The 22,057-nt window shown below is 30.2% G+C and overlaps 1 protein-coding gene across 10 annotated transcripts in view; it reads left to right on the forward strand.

Annotated features, from left to right (window-relative positions):
* LOC121114803 (zwei Ig domain protein zig-8) overlaps positions 1–22,057 on the forward strand; it is a 221,319-nt gene that overhangs the window by 89,630 nt on the left and 109,632 nt on the right. For 8 of the 10 annotated variants that reach the window (XM_040708880.2, XM_040708879.2, XM_040708878.2 and 5 more), the window contains one exon: positions 11,707–11,894. In XM_040708880.2, coding sequence (XP_040564814.1) covers positions 11,707–11,894 — 188 coding nt within the window. Of the gene's footprint in view, positions 1–4,746; positions 4,924–11,706; positions 11,895–22,057 lie in introns of all 10 variants that reach the window. The other 2 variants (XM_071887248.1, XM_071887249.1) reach the window with 1 other exon arrangement.

Below are 22,057 nucleotides of genomic sequence, written 5' to 3' on the forward strand. Positions count from 1 at the left end.
TCAGAGTTAAAGTCTGACATGATGTATTCCTCATTAACTTGATTTTTTAGATGAATATCCATGGTCTTGATATGAGATGAGGATAATGAGTGGCAGTTAATTATAGACAGGGGACTAAAGGCACATTTATATCGAAAAATCCGACAAACCATCTGTTTTTCAACCGGTAAGTATTTTCCAAATTCCTAGGCCTCCATTTTCATAAATCCAGACAGAAGACGACGTTATTTTAGGCATTTTATTTAGTTCTCTATCGACTATCAGTATCTAACATTATATTAATATTGAATAATAAAGACGGGAATGATAACGTTCTTGATTGATAGAAGAAGATGTATATTATTTAATCAATGATACCATAAGTATTTCTTCTCTTCTCCTCGCACGCTTTTCTATTCTTACCAAAATTATCACCCTTAAGTATAAGTAAACATTGTAGTATTACTCCATCTGACCTAGGAATTCTCTTAAAAGTTCATATAAATCAAGGATAACTTTTCGTCTCATGGAATGAGAGAGTATAGAATTTACTCACACTGAGCTCAAAATTATCTCGAGTGAGGTGTCCATTGAGCTACGTTGCTCCATATGACTTTTGTCATTGTCATCGAAAATGAGGAATTTAAAATAACTTTTAATAAAAATGTCCATTTTACACCACATTTTGGGACTGCATTTTCTCCTACTCAGAAAAACATACAGAAAAAATTAAAATATTTTTTGAATCTGAAGTCATGTACCTACAAGTGATATTTTATATTTTTTATGTTATTTAGATCTTTCTTAGTGTTTCTCTTGTAAAAAAGTATTTTTTTAACACTCTGTAGGGTACAGAAACCTGTAGGTGAGAATGATCATTTTCATGTTTGTTGAGATAAAGGTAATCTGGTACACATCTTGTTAACTAAATGTCCAAATGAAGTCTTAACCTTGTGACTTTTATAATCATAAAATTGTATTTTTTCTTTAAAAAGTCACATCTCAAGGCATACCCAGACTTTCTTCATCAATATAGGATCATTGAATAATTGACTGAAGATTCACAAAAATGATACATACCTGGAGTATATAATAAAAACCACATACCATAGCAGTTGATATGCTGTTGAATTTTATTGAAGAAAATATTATCATTTTGGAACTTTACTTCAATGCACTATTTGAGCTATAACAAATAAGTATGAATAAGTTCCATCTATAACGTGTACCTTGTGGAATTTTGTATTACTAACTTTATGATTTAGACATGGTTATCTCATTTGTCTTTATAATATTAATAGGCGTATTCTTTGTAGGAGTAAGGAAATAATTATTTATGAATTTAAAATATCTTGCCATATAAGATTACTTGCTTGAGTACTCAGTTTTGCTTGGAGTTCATTTAAAACTTCCCTCCTTACTTTAATCTTATATACTTAGTGTTGAAAATTGTTTGTATTTTGGGGGCATTAAAAAAAATAAACCGAAAATTACCATTTTCACCCTGAAAATTTAAAGAATATTTTGGAGGAGAGCAGATACAATCTGAGAAACGAGGAAGGGGAGAAGGAAATAAAAAAATAAGTACATTGGCAAGAATTACTCCAATATCGATCCTCAATTCTACTTGTAGTCCAACAAGGACTTAGATTAATAATTTTGCCTTATTTACTTATTAAATATTTTTGTTAATTTAACTTGTAAATACGTGACTTTCTTAATCTGACCCTTTAAAAATTACGATTTTCTTAATTTAGTACTTTCATCTTTAAGTTCCATGTAATAAAATATTTCCATTGTTTCGGATATAAATGATATCTTTAATAAGATTGAATAAATAGCTTATGGGATCTTGTATACGTATAGGATCTCCGGGATGGAGGTGTCGACAGTTAGTCCTTTGGCAATGCCAGTCGGACTACAAACTGCAAAAATCCTTGATTGTCTTCTAAACATCATTAATAGTAATTTTTCAAAAATCATCTTTATTATATTAATTTAGTTGTGATTAAAAATTTAAATACATCTTCCATGTAAAATGATTTTGATTATTCTGACGAAACAATATCCATGTATATATAGACCCCGGATGTTAAACATCTGCCACCTCTTATGAATATTGATTTTAAATGCTATTTGGAACATTTTCGGCTTAAAATCATAAATACAAACACATAAAAACTATTTAACAAAATAACTTTCTTTTTTTTCAGTTCCTTCATATTAATATATATGTATAAACAAAGAAGATAATAATAATGTCCAGGGCAATTATGTATAGATACATAAAAAAACATTGTAGTTTAAATTTAGTGCCCTGGAGTTGAACCATATCTACTATAAATATACATGCAGAACAAATTTACTAAAACGAACTAAAATATCCAAATTATGTGCAATATATAAAATTAAAATGATAAAATATGATACTATGATAAGCTTTTCCTAAAATTCTTGATTATTCTGTTAAAAACTCTTCCTTTGTTGGATCCCATAGATAGAATAAACTTGATCACTTCTGATGCTGTCGAGCATGTATCCGTTCCTATGTTTGAATTTTCAGTGATAAGGTCACATATCTCGCAGATGCGGCCAAAATTATACCCCTCACTTCTTCCACAACAATCGGTTCATATGACGTCATCCTGCTCGCAGTAAGAGCTTTTGAGTTTAGCAGAGCAAAGTCAATTGCTTTTGTTTCGGGTGAAGCTCCTTTAATTTATGTTGGGATTAGAAAACAATTTCAAACAGACTAGGTTGCTTAAATCTTAAGATTTAATAAACCCCCACACACAAACTCCGACTATGGTGTTCGGAGAACCGTTGATACTTCTACTTCAGGGAATAGTGAGGTAATTTTCTACGTTCGGAGACAAGCGAAGCTCCACAAATTCGTTGATCCAATTGAGAGAACAAAAATAAGGAATTCGTTATTAATTCTGATGTTACTCGCCTTACTCCATGTATTCAAAAAAATTATATTTGGAGTAAAAAACGATCAATTTTTTCCTTAGTCTGTATGTAATCTTCAACTTCAAGTGGAGTATTTTATTAAAAATATATGCATAATCATGTTATATTTGTGATGGATATTATATAGATCTATAACACAAGTCCACAATAATTACTTTTTCAAAATATTTCTACTCTTTTTATAGATTTAGGCTTACTTTTGGCTAAAAAATCAGTAATTTACATCAAAGTATACCTATTATCTACAAAATTTTACGTTAATTCCAAAAATATGTTCTATTTTATAGGTGGGATTTTTTTTAATTAACGGGTACATATTTTTAACATGACATGCAAATATATTTTTATGTTTAAATGATATATATTATTTAAATAATTACAATTATTGGGAAAATATAGTTGAAATTTATGTTGTTAGAACATCGAAGACTAAATGTACTTAAATACTATGATATATTTTTTTTTCTTCATATTTCTTCACATTACCAAACCTGGCGCTTATTTTTAGGGTTCAACTTAGTTCCAAGAGCACATAGGCTCGACCAAATTCCTCAATATTACTCAAAGGACCCAAAACTCGAAATTGTCTGGAGCATGCTCTTCATTCAAGAAATGGGATTTCAAATCACTTTTGATATTTGAGGCGCATCAGGGAAGAGCATAGCCCTAGTAAAACATTTTTTCATTAGAAACAAAATCTAGAGCAGGAAGACCCGCGTCAGAACGATTCTGTTTCCTTTCTTAGTATGCTATTTCAGCTATTTTGAGGCCTCCGTGATCTGCAACGTTTTCACCCATGGTTCGATTTCCATCAATTTCAGGTCCAGATAACTGAAAGGAAGAGTATTGTTGTCGAAAACAATCCGATTCTTTACGAAAAGCTTTGACAGTCTTATCATCATAGAGCTGTTTATAAAAACCATATTCGTCATATTTGATGCCAGAGTCATCAAAGGCATGAGTTATTTTGTGAGCTACGATAATACCAAATGCACCGAATGCCAATGATTGAGGTTTGGTCCAAAATGAGGGAGGCTGTAATATCGCAATAGGTACGATCATTGTGGTTGAGGTTGGACTGTAATAAGCGTTAGCTCTAGCTATGTTAGGAGAGAAATCAATCCAATTTCCTCGTGAATATTTCTGATAAAAGAGTAGAAGCTCCTGTTTTCTAATAAAAGATTGGTGGGATACAACGTTCCTGAGTGTTAAGACTGAGTGAACTGTATAATTCGGAAATCTGAGATGAAACTCTGCAAAAAAATAAGTCTTACTGGAAGTAAGTAATTCGTCCGAATATAATATTATTTTTAAACTAGCGAGAAACATTTTTATATTTTAAAGTTGCAAGCGACCCAGTGCATTATCTTCCGCGTATTGGTTTTCGACCCGTACTTTGAAGACTACTGCCTCATTGATGAGATACGCAACCGGAGATTTCAAAACTTCAGAATTAAATTTCAGATACCAAGAAGTAAGTGGAAGATGTAAAAAGATTAGTTGACTGTATAATTCGGAAATCTACTTCGTTAAACTTGTGTATTGAAGAGCAACCCTCAACAATGAATATGATAAATATTATTACCACAATAAATAAATACGACAATTTTTGTAATGAGAGTTTTTATTGAAAACAAACAGGCAAATTAGACTTATTCCTTATAATAGCTACAAAATCACTGAGAAAAAGGGATTATATATTTATCCTTCAGATCAACTGTTTTTCCACTTGTTATATTTGCTAATTTCTCTTCAAAATTAATTACTTTATTTTTTGCAATGCTTATACTGTAGGAAATTCCAAACACGCATGTATCCCTTAATCCATTCCGGTATGATTGAACTGATTAACTGGACTCCGTGGCATTTATTTTTGTAAAATTAAAAAAACACCCTGTTATAAGTGTCTTTATCTTCATATCTTCGTCAGTTCCTGGAGATTATGAAATCCTAAGAAAATGAAATTTAAAGGTAAAAACCACCGTTATAATGACTTTTTTTTTTTGTAGAAGAATAACAATTAATTTTTTCATTTGTTTATACAAAAAAGGAATATATTTGAAGCGTGAGTAATTGGTATTTCAGTATTTTGTTCTAGCAGGTCTAGTTTAGCAACAATCTTGATATAATTATTTGTTTATGCAGAAATTGCTCGACGTTATGTGCAGATTTTGTTGAAATTATGTGATATATTGTACTAAAAAAAAGGTAATAAAGGAAAAAATATAAATAGATAGACAATGGAGATTTATATGCATATTATTAAATGAATATTGAGCAATTTTTGGCTTAAAAAAAATTTTATGCGTCAAATAAATTCATTTTATTAAAAAAAAATTAATAACCAAGGCGATATTTTTTTTCAAATAAAATCCTTTAAAAAAGTTTTTAGATCTTTAAATTTAGATCTCAGGATTACGTAACTGCAAATATAATATAATTTCATATTTAAAATTAATATAAAATTTTGCAGATTATAATTTTATTTTTAAGTAAATTACTTATTTTTTTCTTACTCGACAGTTGGCTCAAGCATATAAAAATGATATAAAGTTGAAATCAAAAATTCTCGAAAACCATATTTGATATGAGAAAACTTATGTCAAATTTGTATCTCATTACTTGAATTTAATATGCAACTTTCATTGTCTCAAAATGGTCGCTATTTTAAATATAAGTAATTACTATTTTAATTGGATAATGAGTTATTTTAACTGGATAATGAGTTATTTTAACTAGAGGGAAAAAAGAAAAACAAAAATTAGTAGTCCACTCTTTCCACCCGAAAATATGCAAGATATCTCGGTAACGGTGTATTACTTTTGAGTTTAAATGATATTTAACCGTAGGAACTGTTGGATATTTCCTCTTAGTTTTATAATGTATGCTTGCATAATTTAAATAAAAAATAATAGTCATATATCTGTATTCAGATAGCAATCAACGCACTCAAACTGGAGAACATTATTTTACTCCTATAATTCTAAGCAAATATTTTCAATTTTTCTTGGGGAGCACATACTGAATTAAATTGACGTTTTTAGTTTTACATATACAGACATATCCAGTTTTCGAAATTTGGATATAATAAAATACGTTCATAGTCAATATTGCGTTATTTCGAGAAATGAACTAATTGATTGGTCGCCTTGATTGTGCGATTTAACATCTTAAGATTATTTACTTTGGAGTCACGTGAAATTATTGGTATACAGCAATAAACCAGCGACGTTAGAAGAGCTCAGTGAAAATATCGAACGCAGAATTGCTGCAAATCGGTCTATTTGTTAGAAAAAGTAATGGAAAATTGGTAAAATTGCTCGTGGTCGTCACTCTAAAGAAATCGATTTGCATACATAAATGTATATGTTTATAATTTGTATTAAAACAAATTGGCAAAATCTTTAATCGTTTGTGTTGAATTTATAAAAAAGTTGAAGCACTCTTTAAGAAAAATCCTTTATTTAACATACAATCATTTTAAAATGAATTAATATATACAATCGTATATATCACTATATTGATTATCCTTTTTTGGCCAAATAGTCCTTGGGCAAAATGTAATTTGGCAAATTGTCCACAGGCTAAAAAAATCTTTTTTAAAAATACAATAAAGGTAACGACGTTATCAAGACGCAGTGTTATTTCTAAAAGAAATAATTTTATTTCTAAATTAATAATTCTGTGGATTGATGCATGTAACTTTGTAATCTCTAAATATTTTACATTTAGTTTTCATTATATCTTGATACGGACAAAAATAAAAATTGTAAAAATAAAAGTTGGGGGATGTAACATTTGACATAAAATGTCCTGATTTGCTATTATTTGGCAATAATATACTATACATAAATCATAAACTATATATATATAACTCTTATCCAAATATAAGATTTTTTGGAAGCAGTTTTATGTTGCTTCTTAAAATTTATTTCCGTCACCCTTTCCTTAAATGTAAAGAGGATTTAAATCCTTAAATATATTTATTAAGTCTAAATATGGATTATGGAATTATGAAATATGGTTATGCATAAATAACTTCGTGATTTTATATTAATAGCAAATTAAAAAAAAAAAGAAGATAATTTTTAATGTTCATCGACCATTTAGCAATGCGATTAGCCAATCCCAAATTTTCAAAGTTCCAAGTTTGTTTACAAAGAAGTTCACATAACTTCTCTTGCAAAGCTCTGCTTATTTATACAAATAATACTCTGTACAATGTTTATGGAACATGCACTCCCAGACCAACTACGGCCGATTTTTTTCTTTTTTCCTATTAGTAGAATAGTAATGATTAATTAAATAAAAGAGATAATTGAATTAAAATGTGTAATAAATATCTTTGGAATTAAATCAATTCATTATGTCGAATGAAAAAAAATCTTTTAATTGCTTAAGACTCGTAAATGATTGAGTTCTTTATAGTGTTGTAATGATATACATATATGTCATATGTTGATATGGCAATACTGGATTATGATAGAGGAATATGTAAAAGTATTTTCTGTTTTTACATTAATGATTATTATTCAATCAGTGTGCATTGTCACTTCCATGTGAAAATAGTTATAGTATAGTTAATAATAAAGAAATAATATTTCGTCCACTTTTATTAAATAATCAACGTTTTGCCCCAACCAAGCAAAAGAGCAATGCAGTCGAAGATTCTCTTATATTTGGTCCTTTGAACCGGATATCTTCGAAAGCGAATGCGAACATCGATCCTAATGACTGTAATCCCAGAACATACTATTGAGTGTTTTTTTTTAAATTTGCTATACGACATCAAGTCATTGAAGTCATCAACGCGTGCATCCTTTTATATTTATTTAATTTATTACATTTCGAGTAGTTGCCTTAAAAACCTTTGGCTTCATATTTATGATCATTATTCGGTATTTTCCGTATATATACTCTTATGTTGTGTACAAATTTGTGATTTTGTAAAAGGTGTAACTTGTATATTAAAAAAATGGAACTTATATAAGCAAATTGTAGAAGTCACAACCAAAAAATTATGTACCTGGGATGTGGATCATGCAATAATTGAATTTTCCATGGATGATCGAAAATATAATAAAGGTGGAATTTTTTACTATTAGAATAAAAATTACTAAAATATAAGTGTTCTGAATTACATTATAAAGTTCTAATGCCCACAGTTATATACCTCATTAATACATAATAACCATATAACTTACATAGATAAAAATTATATGATAGTAAAAATTTATAGTTAGTAATTAGAAATATCAATGTTATGATTAAATAATTACATCTATCAGTTAGCTTAACAAAATTTATATATTTATATTTTTTTGATTTTGATATGAAAAAAAAGTAAACCATGACATTAATTTTGGACATAAGATTTTTAAAGGAATATGGTCTTCTTTTTTTTAACCATATAATGGTAGAACCTTTATAATTATAGAAAAAATAACTGTAAAATGGAATTAGTATTAAATCTATGATTTATAAAAATCATTGCTTTTGTATGAAAAATAATAAATGTACATAAATTCTATAAAATGAACTTATAATTTTTATCAATCACATAACTACTCCAAATTATATGAGTGTATCTATTAGTTATAAGGGTTCTACTTTTAATAGGTTAAAACTCTAAAAAAATACAAGACCATGTACCATGAAAAATTAAAAGTAAACAGATAAGTTCATGCTTTACTATTTTTTTTTAAATAAAAAGGATCATAAAAAATTATATCATAAAGTTTATTGAGGTTAAGGATGTATTATACTTGTTTTCGTTTACAATATATTACTAACTAAATATCCATCAAAATACTTTTTTTTTGGGGTTTAAAGCCTTAAATCTTTAAGTTGGATTGAGTTACAGAACAAAATTTTATATTTGAGCTGATTTACTGTCAACAATACCACATACATAATTTTAGTTCGATAAAATTCTTGATCCTTTTCATGCATTTAAAGGCCTCAATCAACCAAGACACGACGTTGGTGATGATTGGCCGGCTTGAGTTCTTGTGTAAACTGAACTTTATAAGCCTTAACCTGTCCCAACAGCTCTAACTTTTCGACCAATTTCTGTATTTCCGTCCGACAAAGTACTTCACGACGACTCAAAAATGTTTCAGTTTTACGAACCGTATTTGCCAGGTTTTCCCCATTTTTATAATGAATTTTAATCATTCCATTGCGTTGTAGAAGCGTATATTTTTCCATTTTTATTAATATCGTAGTTTGTACCTTTCAAATGTAAATAAATTAGAGTTTCAAAAGTGATATCTACGGTTATAGCGGGCTATTCAATATAACACCTGCTATTGGAAAACACTTTTATATGTCCATTTAAAAAAATGAAACCGAAAATCAACTTGGTAACCCTGAAAATTTGAAGAATATTATGGAGGATATTAACTTACCTCACATAACATTTCATTAGATCTACTACAATAATTTCTGACTAGGGAGGAGGAGGAGGAGAAGGAAATAAACAAGGGCATTAGAAAGAATTACTCCGATGTAGATCCTCAATTCTACTCTAGAGTACACACGAATGTCCAATCAGGTTTTCAATATAATTGAATGTAGTAAAATTGGAAGTTCACTACTCAGAAGTTAAGTGACAACAGTTGAGGAAAGAAAAACTCATTCTTTAGATTACCAATTCCAAAAAAAAAAAATCGTTGCACTAAAAAATATATGAGATTTTAATCACTAACTATAAATTTGTATAAATTATGAGTTGACCTAAACGGCTGTATATCAATTCCCCCCCCCCCTCCCCAATAGCGAGGTTTTTATTGCAAGAATATTTGCATTAATATAAAAAGCATAATTAAACATTATAGTTTAAAATTAATAATCCTTAAATGTAACCTCATTATCTATAACAAAAATTAAGTAAAATGCTTTATTGAAAATAATAAAAACAAAAGCAATCAAAACTTAAATAATACAACATAAATAACATAAAATAATACAGAATAACATACAACACCTTCTGCCAGGTGTAGAAAAAGTACTGAGACCTGCCTGCCCCCTAAGTATTCATTAAAATACTCATAATTGATCAGGATGATGTTGTACGTAGGAAATTTTATTTTATAATATTTTTACTATAACAATGGAGATTAATTATGAATCTGGCCACAATGACATCCTCCAAATGCCTCCGAAACTCCTTGCACACATTGGCAAGTAGTCCTTTTTTATGATCCTCCACAGCTGGTTAATGGAGGTCTTCACTCAATTAGGCACCAAATGGACTTATCCAGTGGATTCAGATTTGTTCTCTTTTTTAATTATATTAAAAAAGAGAACAAATCCCAAACTCAAGCTTATATAAATTTAGCCCTGCTGAAATACGTACGTGGCCTTGTTGTACTTTTTCATAGTCTTGTTGATCTAAAGACCACATTTTCATTCCACACCATCAAGTAGTCAGCTACGGGTAACCGATCTCCAACACGAAACGAATTTAGAGGCATTTTTTATCCTGTTCATGCCACAAACCCTAACATAATCACAGTGGCCGGATGTTTGGTCTTGGTGACTGTCCTGGTGCTGTTGTCAGCCTTGGCAAAGCATATCACCCGATCATTTTGCTTCATTACGGGGTGGGGTTAAAGTTCTCTTCATCAGAGAAAAAATTTACCCGGTTAATGTTGCGCTTCATATCATTCAAGAGTTGATGAAATCGGTGAAGACGGAGTTCTTTTTGACGCTGGGAGAGGAGTGGCCTCTCAATTCTTCTAAGCAACCTTCCTCCGGCCTTTTGGATGGTTTTGCCTATAGTAGACCGTGCACCTTTTTTTTTGTCTGACATCTTTATCGTTGCTTTAACCTTAAAGGCCTCCATGATATATTTAGGCTTCATTTTGGTGGATCTTCCACTCTTGGTTTTGTCCTTAAGGTTGTCCCTATCAGTCAAACTATTTTTGACCCGACAGACAGTAGCCTTGCTGACATTTAAGGCCTTTATGATGTCCGGGGTGGTCCCACCGGCGTGGATTAAATTGCCTATGATGGCTCTTTTTGCCATTATCGCGCTATATACAGAATTTTTGTTAACAATAAGTACATCAATCAAAGGCTTAGAATCTAAGCTATTCAAAAATAATCGAAACTTTAAGATTTAATGAACGACACTTATTCAAAACTGTATTTTTAGAAGGTCTTATTACTTTTTCTACACCCAGAACTGTGCTTTCATATATTGACGAACTGAAGATTATTTTCATGTCGTATGGAAATTTGTTAGAAGTATTTTATGAAATCGGATACATAATTCCGCGTAGCCCCATCGGAGGGAGGTATCTTCAAAGAAAATGTAGCACAGTTTGCAGCAGCGGCTATAAGTATAGATTTTATATCTTTAAGACTAACAATCCTATCTGTCAATGACCTATAATGACTAAGAGACGTGTTTACTGCCTTTTGCTGTTCGAGAGGAAACACCAAACAGAATATATCCTTAAATTGCCTCTTCTTTATAGTTCTTGATAAATATTTGATTATTTATATATATATCGTTTTTATACAACTCTATATCCCATTTCTTTTTTTATATGAAACGCACGCTCGATTGTATTATTATTTCTTAAATCAAGTATCAATGAGTCCTGAGATTCACTTAAAAATGACTTACCGGAAAAGATACATTCACACATACTGACAAACTGTGTTGTGTTAATTTAGATGATAAAACGTACAAAAACTATTATCAAATTTACTTGTTCATTATTTTTACAATCATAATTCTAGGATGTTCTGGAGAAAACAAAGATAACAATAAAAATGTGGATAATTGGTTGGATGGTCTCTTAGGAAGTAAATTCAAGCAAGGTGTTTATTCGGCGGCGTTTGAAAATGAAAATGGAACAACTTATAGCATTAGAGATGGTGACACTGCTCTTTTAGATTGCAAAGTTTATCTCCGGCACAATAAAACGGTATTGTAACTTAGTATTTATTTTTATTTTTGTTACACTATCAAAATATAGTGAGAGCAAAAAAAATATTAAGTGGAGAAAAGTATATTTTTCTATCTACAACTATTTTTACTCCATAGAGAACAATAAAGAAATATAAAACATATAATTTTTAACTTTAAAATTATGTATCAAAAATTGGCAACTAACATGATAAAAAACAATGTTTATTTTTGAAGGGGGAAAAAATCAGGCCATTGTATCTTGCATAAAATTATTCACACAAATTCATTCGATTTCTTTTTTACTCGTGTACATATTTATATTCTGTGATAGATATATATATATATACTTTTGTTATTTATCTTGTCTATATATTTTATATATCCTCAATATGATCGATGATGTCGCATCACTTGCTACATAATTAACATTTTATATCTCATTAAATTCGAATATGCTGTCCACGAAGTAATAGATTAAAGGGAGAAAGTTACGAGTAAAATTTTGCGGAATTTTTTTCTTAGTATGAGGGCTCTTGGCACTCATTCCCCATCAATTTTCTCAGTATGATTTCACTCACTCACATTTATGTATGTAGGTACATTGTTTATATCCCTATGACAGAAATATATATTATATGATTTACATGTTACCACATCTGTCATGTGTGTATTTTGGAACAGACCAATACACAATTCATTTTTAAGAACTTTAGATCACAGAGGTTCTTTGATTTAAAAAATTTCTTTTTTGTAGGATGGGAAATACCATGATTTTTGCAAAAACGAAAAGAAGTATTTACTCTCACCAAGAAAGACATACTTTAAATTATAGAACCTTTTAAATTAACAGTGTCTTCAAGCTGTGTACCACAGTGGAATTTGTGCATCCTTATCAATAAAATTAGGATTTATATTTACTTTTTTTTTTCAATAGTGTATCACATGGATTTGATTCTTATTAATGCGCCTACAATAAAAAGTTTAAAGAGTAATAGGTTACACTTTATAAGTTTGTCTGCACGTCATACTTTTTCAATCTATCTTTAAATTGAATTTCAACTTTCTGCTTACTCAGTTTCCAATTTTGGGATAGAATACAAAGTATTTAAGCTCCAACAATTTTATAGTATTAGTATTCCTAAAAATATGAGTTTTAAGAAAAGTAATTAGGTCTTTCATACTATTAATGTTCATATGTTTGATTCATCTTCTGAATCGAACCATATATTCATATTAACTAAATCTACCTAAAAATGTTGTACATGCATAAAATTATATCACTTGGGAAAACGTGAAAGGGGGAAGATTCGAATAAACACAGTTCAGAGTATCCTCACGAATCTCCATTTAATTTATGAATCAATAATTAATTATTTATTCTTTAATTGAATTATATTCATAATAATCTCACAAACCCATCATTAATATTTTGAAAGGCTAAGTAAAATTGTATTTAAATTTAAAAATTGGAATTAAATATTTATATACTTTATAATATATTCTGTTTAAAAATACTTAATAAGTCTATTGACACCTCTAAATTAATATAGTTAGGATAATAAATTATTATATTACAATAAACATTTAAAAAAATAAAAATATTTGGAGCACCCTGTATATTTTTAACATACATAATATACCATTTGAATGTTTTGGTCAACTTTTTTTTTTTTTGACGTCGTCAACTACTTCTGGATATCATCACTCTATTTATTTTATCTCTCTATCTTTAACCCTTTTACAGCTAAGGAACACATGTGTTCCATAAAGTTAATATAACTTATCTCACTCTCAATCACATTGATTAAAGCCAAAAGGAATTTATTGTCTGTGCTTCCAACTTCGTCTTGGGAAGGGATTTAATGGATCCAATTCAAGAGAATAATCTCATTTTTTCTATAAATACCTCCAATGTCTGATTCTTCGTTAAATATCAATCCGAATTCTAATCTAGCCTAGTATTGTATGGAGGGTGTCCGAGTCGCTTCACTCATTACCTTGGTAAATTATCTACTTTCCAAAGATACGTTATAATTATCTGGTCTTGTTTGCTCCTATCGTCAACTCCAGAAAGTTATTTTCTCATTTCCAATACGATCCCACATTTCATTGGGACTCTCCATATCAAAACTTATATTATCGTGATGAAATGTTGAACGAATTAGAAAGAGAAATTGTCTCCAACTCTCAATTATTTTTAACTTCAACAATCACGAGTTATCACTTGTATTCGGACAGGTGATGTTGATGCGCTAGTCTTTTACATTGTTTTCATTTGCATCACTTGTATTCGGACAGGTGATGTTGATGCGCTAGTCTTTTACATTGTTTTCATTTGCAACTAATAACTAATAACACATCGTCTCCTTTAGATACCTTTGCATTACCATTCAACAAATAGATCCGTTTATTGATTATTAATATTGTTAAGGGGGGCTTTTCCTTATATTTTATGTACTGTGCGTCTTTTCCTCCGTCTCTTCTTCCTTATTTACAGTTATTATAATGATTTTAGAGAATTTGATAAGTGACTTCACTCAAACATTTTTTCCCCCTTCCAAGCAGCTCTTCACAGACAAAAAAAAATTTACACCAGACAACTTTCTATATCTTCTTAATCTTGCTTCAATGAAGTCACTTTGAATAACACCTAAAATGACAAAGTGAAACCCCTAGGTTTTCAGAAGTTCCTTAGTGAGCTCTATGTAAGCGAAAGTTGAGTGTTTCACAGCAATGAAAGTTTCCCTCGAAAGTCCTGGTTTTTTATTCAACTCCCATCCAATCTTCAAAATCTTTCAAAAATTTAATTTGTTCATCGTCCATACTTTTTATCGGATTTTGAAGGTTATCCCTTTTCCTACGGCCAGTGACGAGTGATCTAATATAAGTTCTTAAAATTATGGGTTGAATCAAATAAAGGAAATTTTTTCCAAGATTCTTCTTCTGAAGAGTGAATGTAATATCTCAATGGCGAACCGGAAAGTAATTCTTCGAATAAAAATTTGCGGTTTGCACTGTAGTTGACGACAAGTGTACCAATTACTCGGAATCCAGCTTTATTTACAGCTTGTAGAAAAAGATCATAATATTGCTTTAATATTTTGGAGTTGTATTTGGTCACATGATTTAAGCTCACAAAGTCCTCATTCTTCCCACACAAACCTTTAATCATAAATGTTAAGATAGTTTTCGAGGGCACAAAATCTTCATTCAATCCATATGGCTTACTGTTACTATAGTGCACTTGCTTTGTTGTGTGAGTCTCGTCAATTAATAGTTATACATATTTCTGTATTGGATTCAAATTTTCACTTTTATCATTTCAGGTATTTAATGGTGGCATCATTAATGCCATTGCAGACAGTGACCTCTCCAGAAGCTCTCATCAAATGAGACACATGTGGCACTGTAAGAATTCCTTACATTTGAAGTTGCTTTAAAAGAGTAGGGCTGGTTTTTTCCCACATTAAACAGTTGGCTAACATTTCAACCGAATATCTAAGGCCTTGTCCCTCTTTCATCGCAAGGCTTAATTGTTCAAACAAAAAATTGAATTTAGCCTGTGTTAATAAATTTTGCCTCACTTTTGAGTGCATCTAAAATAAATTTGAAACTTGCAAACTTGTCCATGTTCTTTTCCTCCTCCACATGTAGCTGTTAAAAAAAAACTAAGATATTTAGTACTTGAGACCAGTGTTGGGCAAGTTACTTCCAAAATGAAATATATTTCATATTACTAGTTACTTTATTTGAAAGTAATACGTTTCTGTACAATATTACCTTCTGTGTAAAGTAATAAGTAATAAATTACTTATTACCAGGCTTCCCACCAGCACATAAAGTGTACCTTACTGTAAGGTTCTTGTCTATTTCTCTGATAAATTGAAAATAATGCAAGTATCACCACTTAGAAAATGTTGAATTATCCTTCGTTGTTGCCATCTTGAAATCTTCAAACCACATCGTCTTCTTCTTGTGTTAATTTAAAACCGCCTTCTTCTCCTCTTTATTTACGGCTGTTTGTAACGCACTTTACCGGACTCAGTAACTGTAATAATATTACTATAATATATTTAGTAGCGCGTTATATTACTCCGTTAATGCATAATGTAATAAATTACAGTAACGCATTGCTTATGTAACGCGTTACACCCAACACTGCTTGAGACATAGATTGGATAGTCCATTTCCTGCTCATTATATCTTGCACTTTAATGAGAGGTAATCAAAAATTCCCATGGGCCATGGTGAATGTCATGTGAAATATTTCTAATTGATGCTTTATAACTGTTCTTCCATGAACAGAATCAAAATTAAATATGGCAAATAGGAGTCCATTTTCAATATCTGTGATTAATATATTGGCAGGACGTTTATCCAAAGAGAGATATTGAGCCTTAATTTCTTGATGGAAGTAACGTTATCCGCTTCAAGAAACTGTTGGCCCATATTTTCCGTTCGACTAGAAGATAAAGTGCATAACAATTAATCTATATATATTAATAAATAATATATATCTAAAAATTATCAACCTCAATGGGAAATATGACTTTTGAAAAACACACAAACAAAAACATTTAAAATATTACCAATACTCTTCTTGAGTGCTTGAGTAGTTTATCTACCGCTCCTTCGATCTGGTTGTTGTCATTATAAATAAGAAGAACAGTTTTGGAACCAACAAGGAATGGCTTCATATTTTAATCTTCTATTCATCAATTTCGAACCTTTCGCTTCTTCATTCGGAAACTATCAGAATCTATCGATTCCGTCAAGAAATCTTGATCTTGAAAATGTAAGAAGCAAATTTTAATTGTATAAATGATTGGGAGAAGTTTGTCTTATCTCTTAGAATGACCCTTTTCCATACTTGTCTATCTGGATCTTTCAGATATTGTTATTTTGAACGTTATTTTGCCCTCCGTTTCATCAAAGACTTTGGACTCTTCTTTTTAAGGCGATCCAAGACCGACATCCAGGAACTGAGCACCTACTCGGCATTTTCACCAGCTCCATCTTCTTTAAAACTCAAAAGATGAAAACACGTTACAATTTGCAGCTGTTGTTACCTAAATTTATAGTAGCGTTCTTCTTTTATAACTATTTTTTGGGACAAACATGCAAGTAAAAAGAATACAATCTCCTTTTCTCTCCCTCCATATAAATAACGTACTCCTTGACTATACTAACATTTAAAATTGTCTGCAAAATTATTCATACCCATGTAAAAACTTTGTGATTTATTATTTTTGTCATTGAAGGATAACCAAAAAATACAATGTAAAAAATTATTATACTTGTTAATATTCAATAGCATAGCTTTCGTTTTTTTGTGACTGCTTCTAGACTAATCTTGTACGTGTTCAAAAGCTTTCTGCATGTTTTCTTTGTCTAATTTCTCAAGCTGAGCTGGGTTAGTTTGTTTCCTAGCCATTACTCTAGTCTTCAAGTTTCACCACAAGTTCTCGATTGGATTCAGGTGAGGACTCTACCTTGGCTGTATGTTTATGATCATTTCCCTCCTTATACGTCCAATTCTAGCCTAGATGGAGTTTCTCAGCAGATTCTTTCACATTTTCATCAAGGACTCTGATGTAATCTTTCATAACTATTTGGACCTTGATGAGGTTACCTGCGTCACTTGAAGAGATACGCCGTTATAACATTATGCTCGGTTGTAAAGACAGTGATATTTGGATTATAAACTTTCCCTTTTTCCCTTCAGACATAGCTCTATTTTAGTCTCACCATACCACAGAATGGTTCACTTAGAGCTAAGATCTTAGTTCAGATAACCTATAGATAAGAGAAGGCGACCGTGCATATGAATTCCGAGGTCGATGCCCATAAAAGCATTTTCTGTGCAAGACTATCTTGATGGTGGATCGTGATACCTTCGTCATACCCTTGTCAAGTGTTTCTATTATGACTTTACTTATGGTCCAGTGATTTTTGTTGATCTCTAACCATAGTTTTTTGCAATTTTAAGGAACACCTAACGCTTTCTCCCACGTCTGCTGATGTTTTTCACCGCGTTGAACTTCTTCTGTTTGTTTATTATGCACTGAACATAGCCGCAGGAACACAATGTAGCAATGCAAGTTTTATTGCCGGGCGGCAATGTTTATTGTAAATTATTTATCCATGGGAGCTTAGCTCTTGAAATGTTGTACTTGACAATTTATTTTGGCAAGAATTTCAAAAATGAAGGCCTTAGTAGAATATTTAAATGTAAATACACTTATTATTATAATTACTTTTTTTTCCAAAATAGTAATAATAATGATTTTAAAATATCCTGGTAAGAACTTGATCAAGAATAAAAAAATTACCAAAATCTTATGAATATGAAAATTTAGTACCGTTTTACTTATATTGAAAATGTTGCCAAAGTTTGATTTTCATAAGTTTAGGCTTTTTTTAATCAATGACCCTTCAAAAAATATAACCTATAGATTATACCATAAAAGTACTGAAAATAATGTACTCCTACCGTAGATGTAAATAAAAATACAATATTTATTTATTTTTTGTTTTGGAATCGAGTGTTACTCGAACATTAAAAAACTCAATTTTATTAAGGCCGTCAATTTTCTAAAAATTACTCGAACTCGTCCAAAATATTTTTTTGGTAAAATTCGACTTAACTTGAAGTCGAAAAAATCGAGTAATAATTCATCCAATTTCTTGTATTACAAAAAGTAACAGTAACTACACTGATTAAAAGTATAGCTGATGTAATTAAAAGGAAAAACCACATGACATTATATGTATAAATTATCTTAAACTCGAAAATAAGTATATTGTTCAAATACGATGTAGAACTCAAAAACTCGAATTTTTATAGGATTCAACTTTTTTTTCAACTCTAATCCTACTATATTCCTTAGCTATTTCCTCAACATAACTCAGCTCAGAGTCAACCGATTTCAAAAAATAGCATTTGAGAAAAAAATACTATGAAACATTATTGTAAAATATATAAAAGTTGTGTGAAACCAAGTCGTAAATTCGATTTTTCTAGTTTTTTTGTCAGAGCTTGTTAAATCTAGTAATACCTAATTACTAAGTGTAATCTTAACCCATTACTTCTAACGAACCCTGACATTTGTATTTCAGTATTAATAATTCGATATCAATATATCTTTTTCACCTAAATATGGATAATAAAAAATAAAATTTAAACTCTAGTCCCTCTAATTATCGTACTGGCCGCGTAGTTAAATGTACGTGCAGGAATAATTCTAGTAAATAAATAAAATTTATTTTTCTTTATTTTCTATTAAAACATAAAGTAAATTGTCATTATTTGTACTTCATCGAACATTTTAATCGGAACAATAATTGTATTATTAGTTTTTCCCGTATGATATGCTGAAAATGCCTGAAGGACACATGTTTTAGAACAAATAAGAAGATAAGTATTCTATATATTTTTTGGGGGTTTTTCGACTAATTTTACACTAATAACATACAGACTTCGTTTCAGTTACGTAATTAACGTAATATCATAGTGCAAACTATCTTTAGTGATATAATCTAAATATGTGCTATGGTATGGTATTGGGCCTCCATTACCATCAAGCGATGTCATCTATGAGAAACAGCTTTTGATGAATTCAACGCTTGGCATTGTGGTTTATCGTTTATCCCTGTTAAAGAATTCTCCTGTAAAAGCGGCAGACATCCATTCTAACGTTCAAGAACCAGTTATACAATGCCCAGTACCCTTTATTTGTTCTTTATGTGATTATAAAATTAGCTACAGTATTATCTAGCATGTTTACAACACCCATATTTGCGTTGTACACCATAATATAATTAGGTCATGGTGTTGAAAGCTACTTGCAGTTTTCTCTGCTGTAACGACCCACTATCCAATAGGGCCTGAATTCAAGTATTTAGACCAAATGTAGACTGATTCATAGTCTTTCCAAACAGTTAAATAAATCATTGTCAATAAGTACGAGTACTTTTTACATCCCTCGGTGACATTTTGTTCATCTAAGATTAGTTTGAAAATCCAGATAATTGAACCTAATTCTGCTCATTGTTCCAATTACCTATAGATCCCAAATAGTCCATCAGATTTAATGAAGATCCTCATAACTTTTAGCTCAAGCGGGCTGATTCTGAATGTCCTAATCATATACATGGTGTTTTATAAATTTTAACATTATTTTAAAAACAATTAAATAAAACTATCTATGGACTGGGAGTCAGTCCGAAATAAAATACTTCGATGATAGTGAGAAAAAACTTCCTAAAAATGATCATCTTTAAATATATTTTTTTAGACATAATATGAAACGTTCTACTGCGCACTTTAAAGTACGTAACAAGCTCAAACTTGAATTAAGACGTCAATTTTTTTATTCAAATTTATAAACTTTACCATAATAATACTGTCCAACATATTTGGATTTAAGACTAACAAACAAACAAACAAAAATAGAAAAGTATTACCTTTTTTTCATTGGTAATTCAGAAAGTAACGTGAATTTCGACATAACACTTAAATATAATAATAACATTTCCAAATAATTGTATTCAAACTTTAGATCATCCATGACAGATATATCCACAATTGTCTCCTACTGATTTTTTTTTTTTTTTTGAAGTTTAAAAAAATGGTTGCACAAGGTTTTAAGCTCGCGTATGAGGTAAATAATAATTGGGAGGGGTTCATAAAGAGTCTAAAACAAATGGGCCTGTATTACATCTATAAAAAATGGGAAAATTGTAGAAACAAGGTTCTCGAAAGTTGGGTGATTATATCGAAATAAAATATTTAGATTTCATGCCTGTGTCTAAATTAATAAATTATTTGTTTACTCACACTTTGTTATCCTTGTATATTCTTTTCACGGCAGACTGCACCGAAATAAGATATTTTATCAAGTTTCCAAGATTTTCTATTTACTTTTATGATTATGCATTTCGTTCTCTTCATTATAAGTTATATTGGATCATATTTTAAATTTCATTTGAATTGAAACAGAAAAAAAAAGTTTACGTAAACATATTTCTTACTGTTTGGTGACTTTCAAAAATTTTGAGAAAGCCCCAATAATATTTTTATTTCATATTTTTGCATCTAAACAATGGATATATATAATAAAGAGATATTATTTACTTCTTTTCTATTATTTTATGTATTCTGTATATATTGCATACAAATATTTTAACAAATAAGTCGAGAAGATCCAGATTGTATAAGGGAATGGGAATTTTTGCACCAGATACATAACTGAATTCCTATCTTTGAAAAATATTGGGTAGGATAGAGGACTACTCATGGTTTATTTGCAAACTCTTAATGATTTGAAATGTGATTAAAATAACAAAATGATGATTGACTACAATACAGCCAAGAGGAAAACGTGGAAACATAAAAAGATGTATTCCACCTTTTATTGTTACAGGAATTAGAAAGTTTTATCCAATACGAACCGATGAATACACTGGATTCATTTTTTAAAGTTTACAAAGGCATCGAGTTTAGTATTAAATAGAGCATTATAAATATTAATATCAATATATATATTACTATTAATATATTGTAAAATATTAAGTAAGTGTAAGTGTCAACATTGAAACATCCCAACTGAGGGAGCTGTAAAAATAAATTAGTAATTAATTTTGTCAAAATTGGAAAAATTAAAAAAACTTATATTAATAACTTCGCCCGAATCATTTAGATAAAATTCAGGCCTGGAACTCCATAATGATCCCGAAAGTAATTCAACTTATGAGGTACACTCCTTTCAGAGAGGATAATTGCAAAAAAATGAACAAGATTCGAAAGGACTTCTTAAAGGTTGCCTAAATCCCGAAGAAAGCTGGAAATAATAAAATCTCTTTTGGTTCAATAGGTCGGTTCTTTGTTGGGACTTCTGGGCATTTAGAATTAAAAATACTTCTACGAGCAGTTGGACTACCATGTATAAGAACGACTCCACATAGGTCCAAGGGAGTTTTGCAAAGTTACCAAATCGATTGCCAGATTTCTGGGAACGAATAACCTACTCTTGGAACTCAATTATCCCAATAGTTTTCCCGTAACCTGGTCCACACGATCCTCTAAATTACAACAATAGGTTATTAAATCAAGAACAACTACTCAAGTCTGACGTACTATATCTTTTGGACAACTTAGTCAATACCGATAATCAACTC

This window comes from Lepeophtheirus salmonis, chromosome 3 (assembly GCF_016086655.4).
Source record: "Lepeophtheirus salmonis chromosome 3, UVic_Lsal_1.4, whole genome shotgun sequence".
NCBI lineage: Eukaryota > Metazoa > Arthropoda > Copepoda > Siphonostomatoida > Caligidae > Lepeophtheirus > Lepeophtheirus salmonis.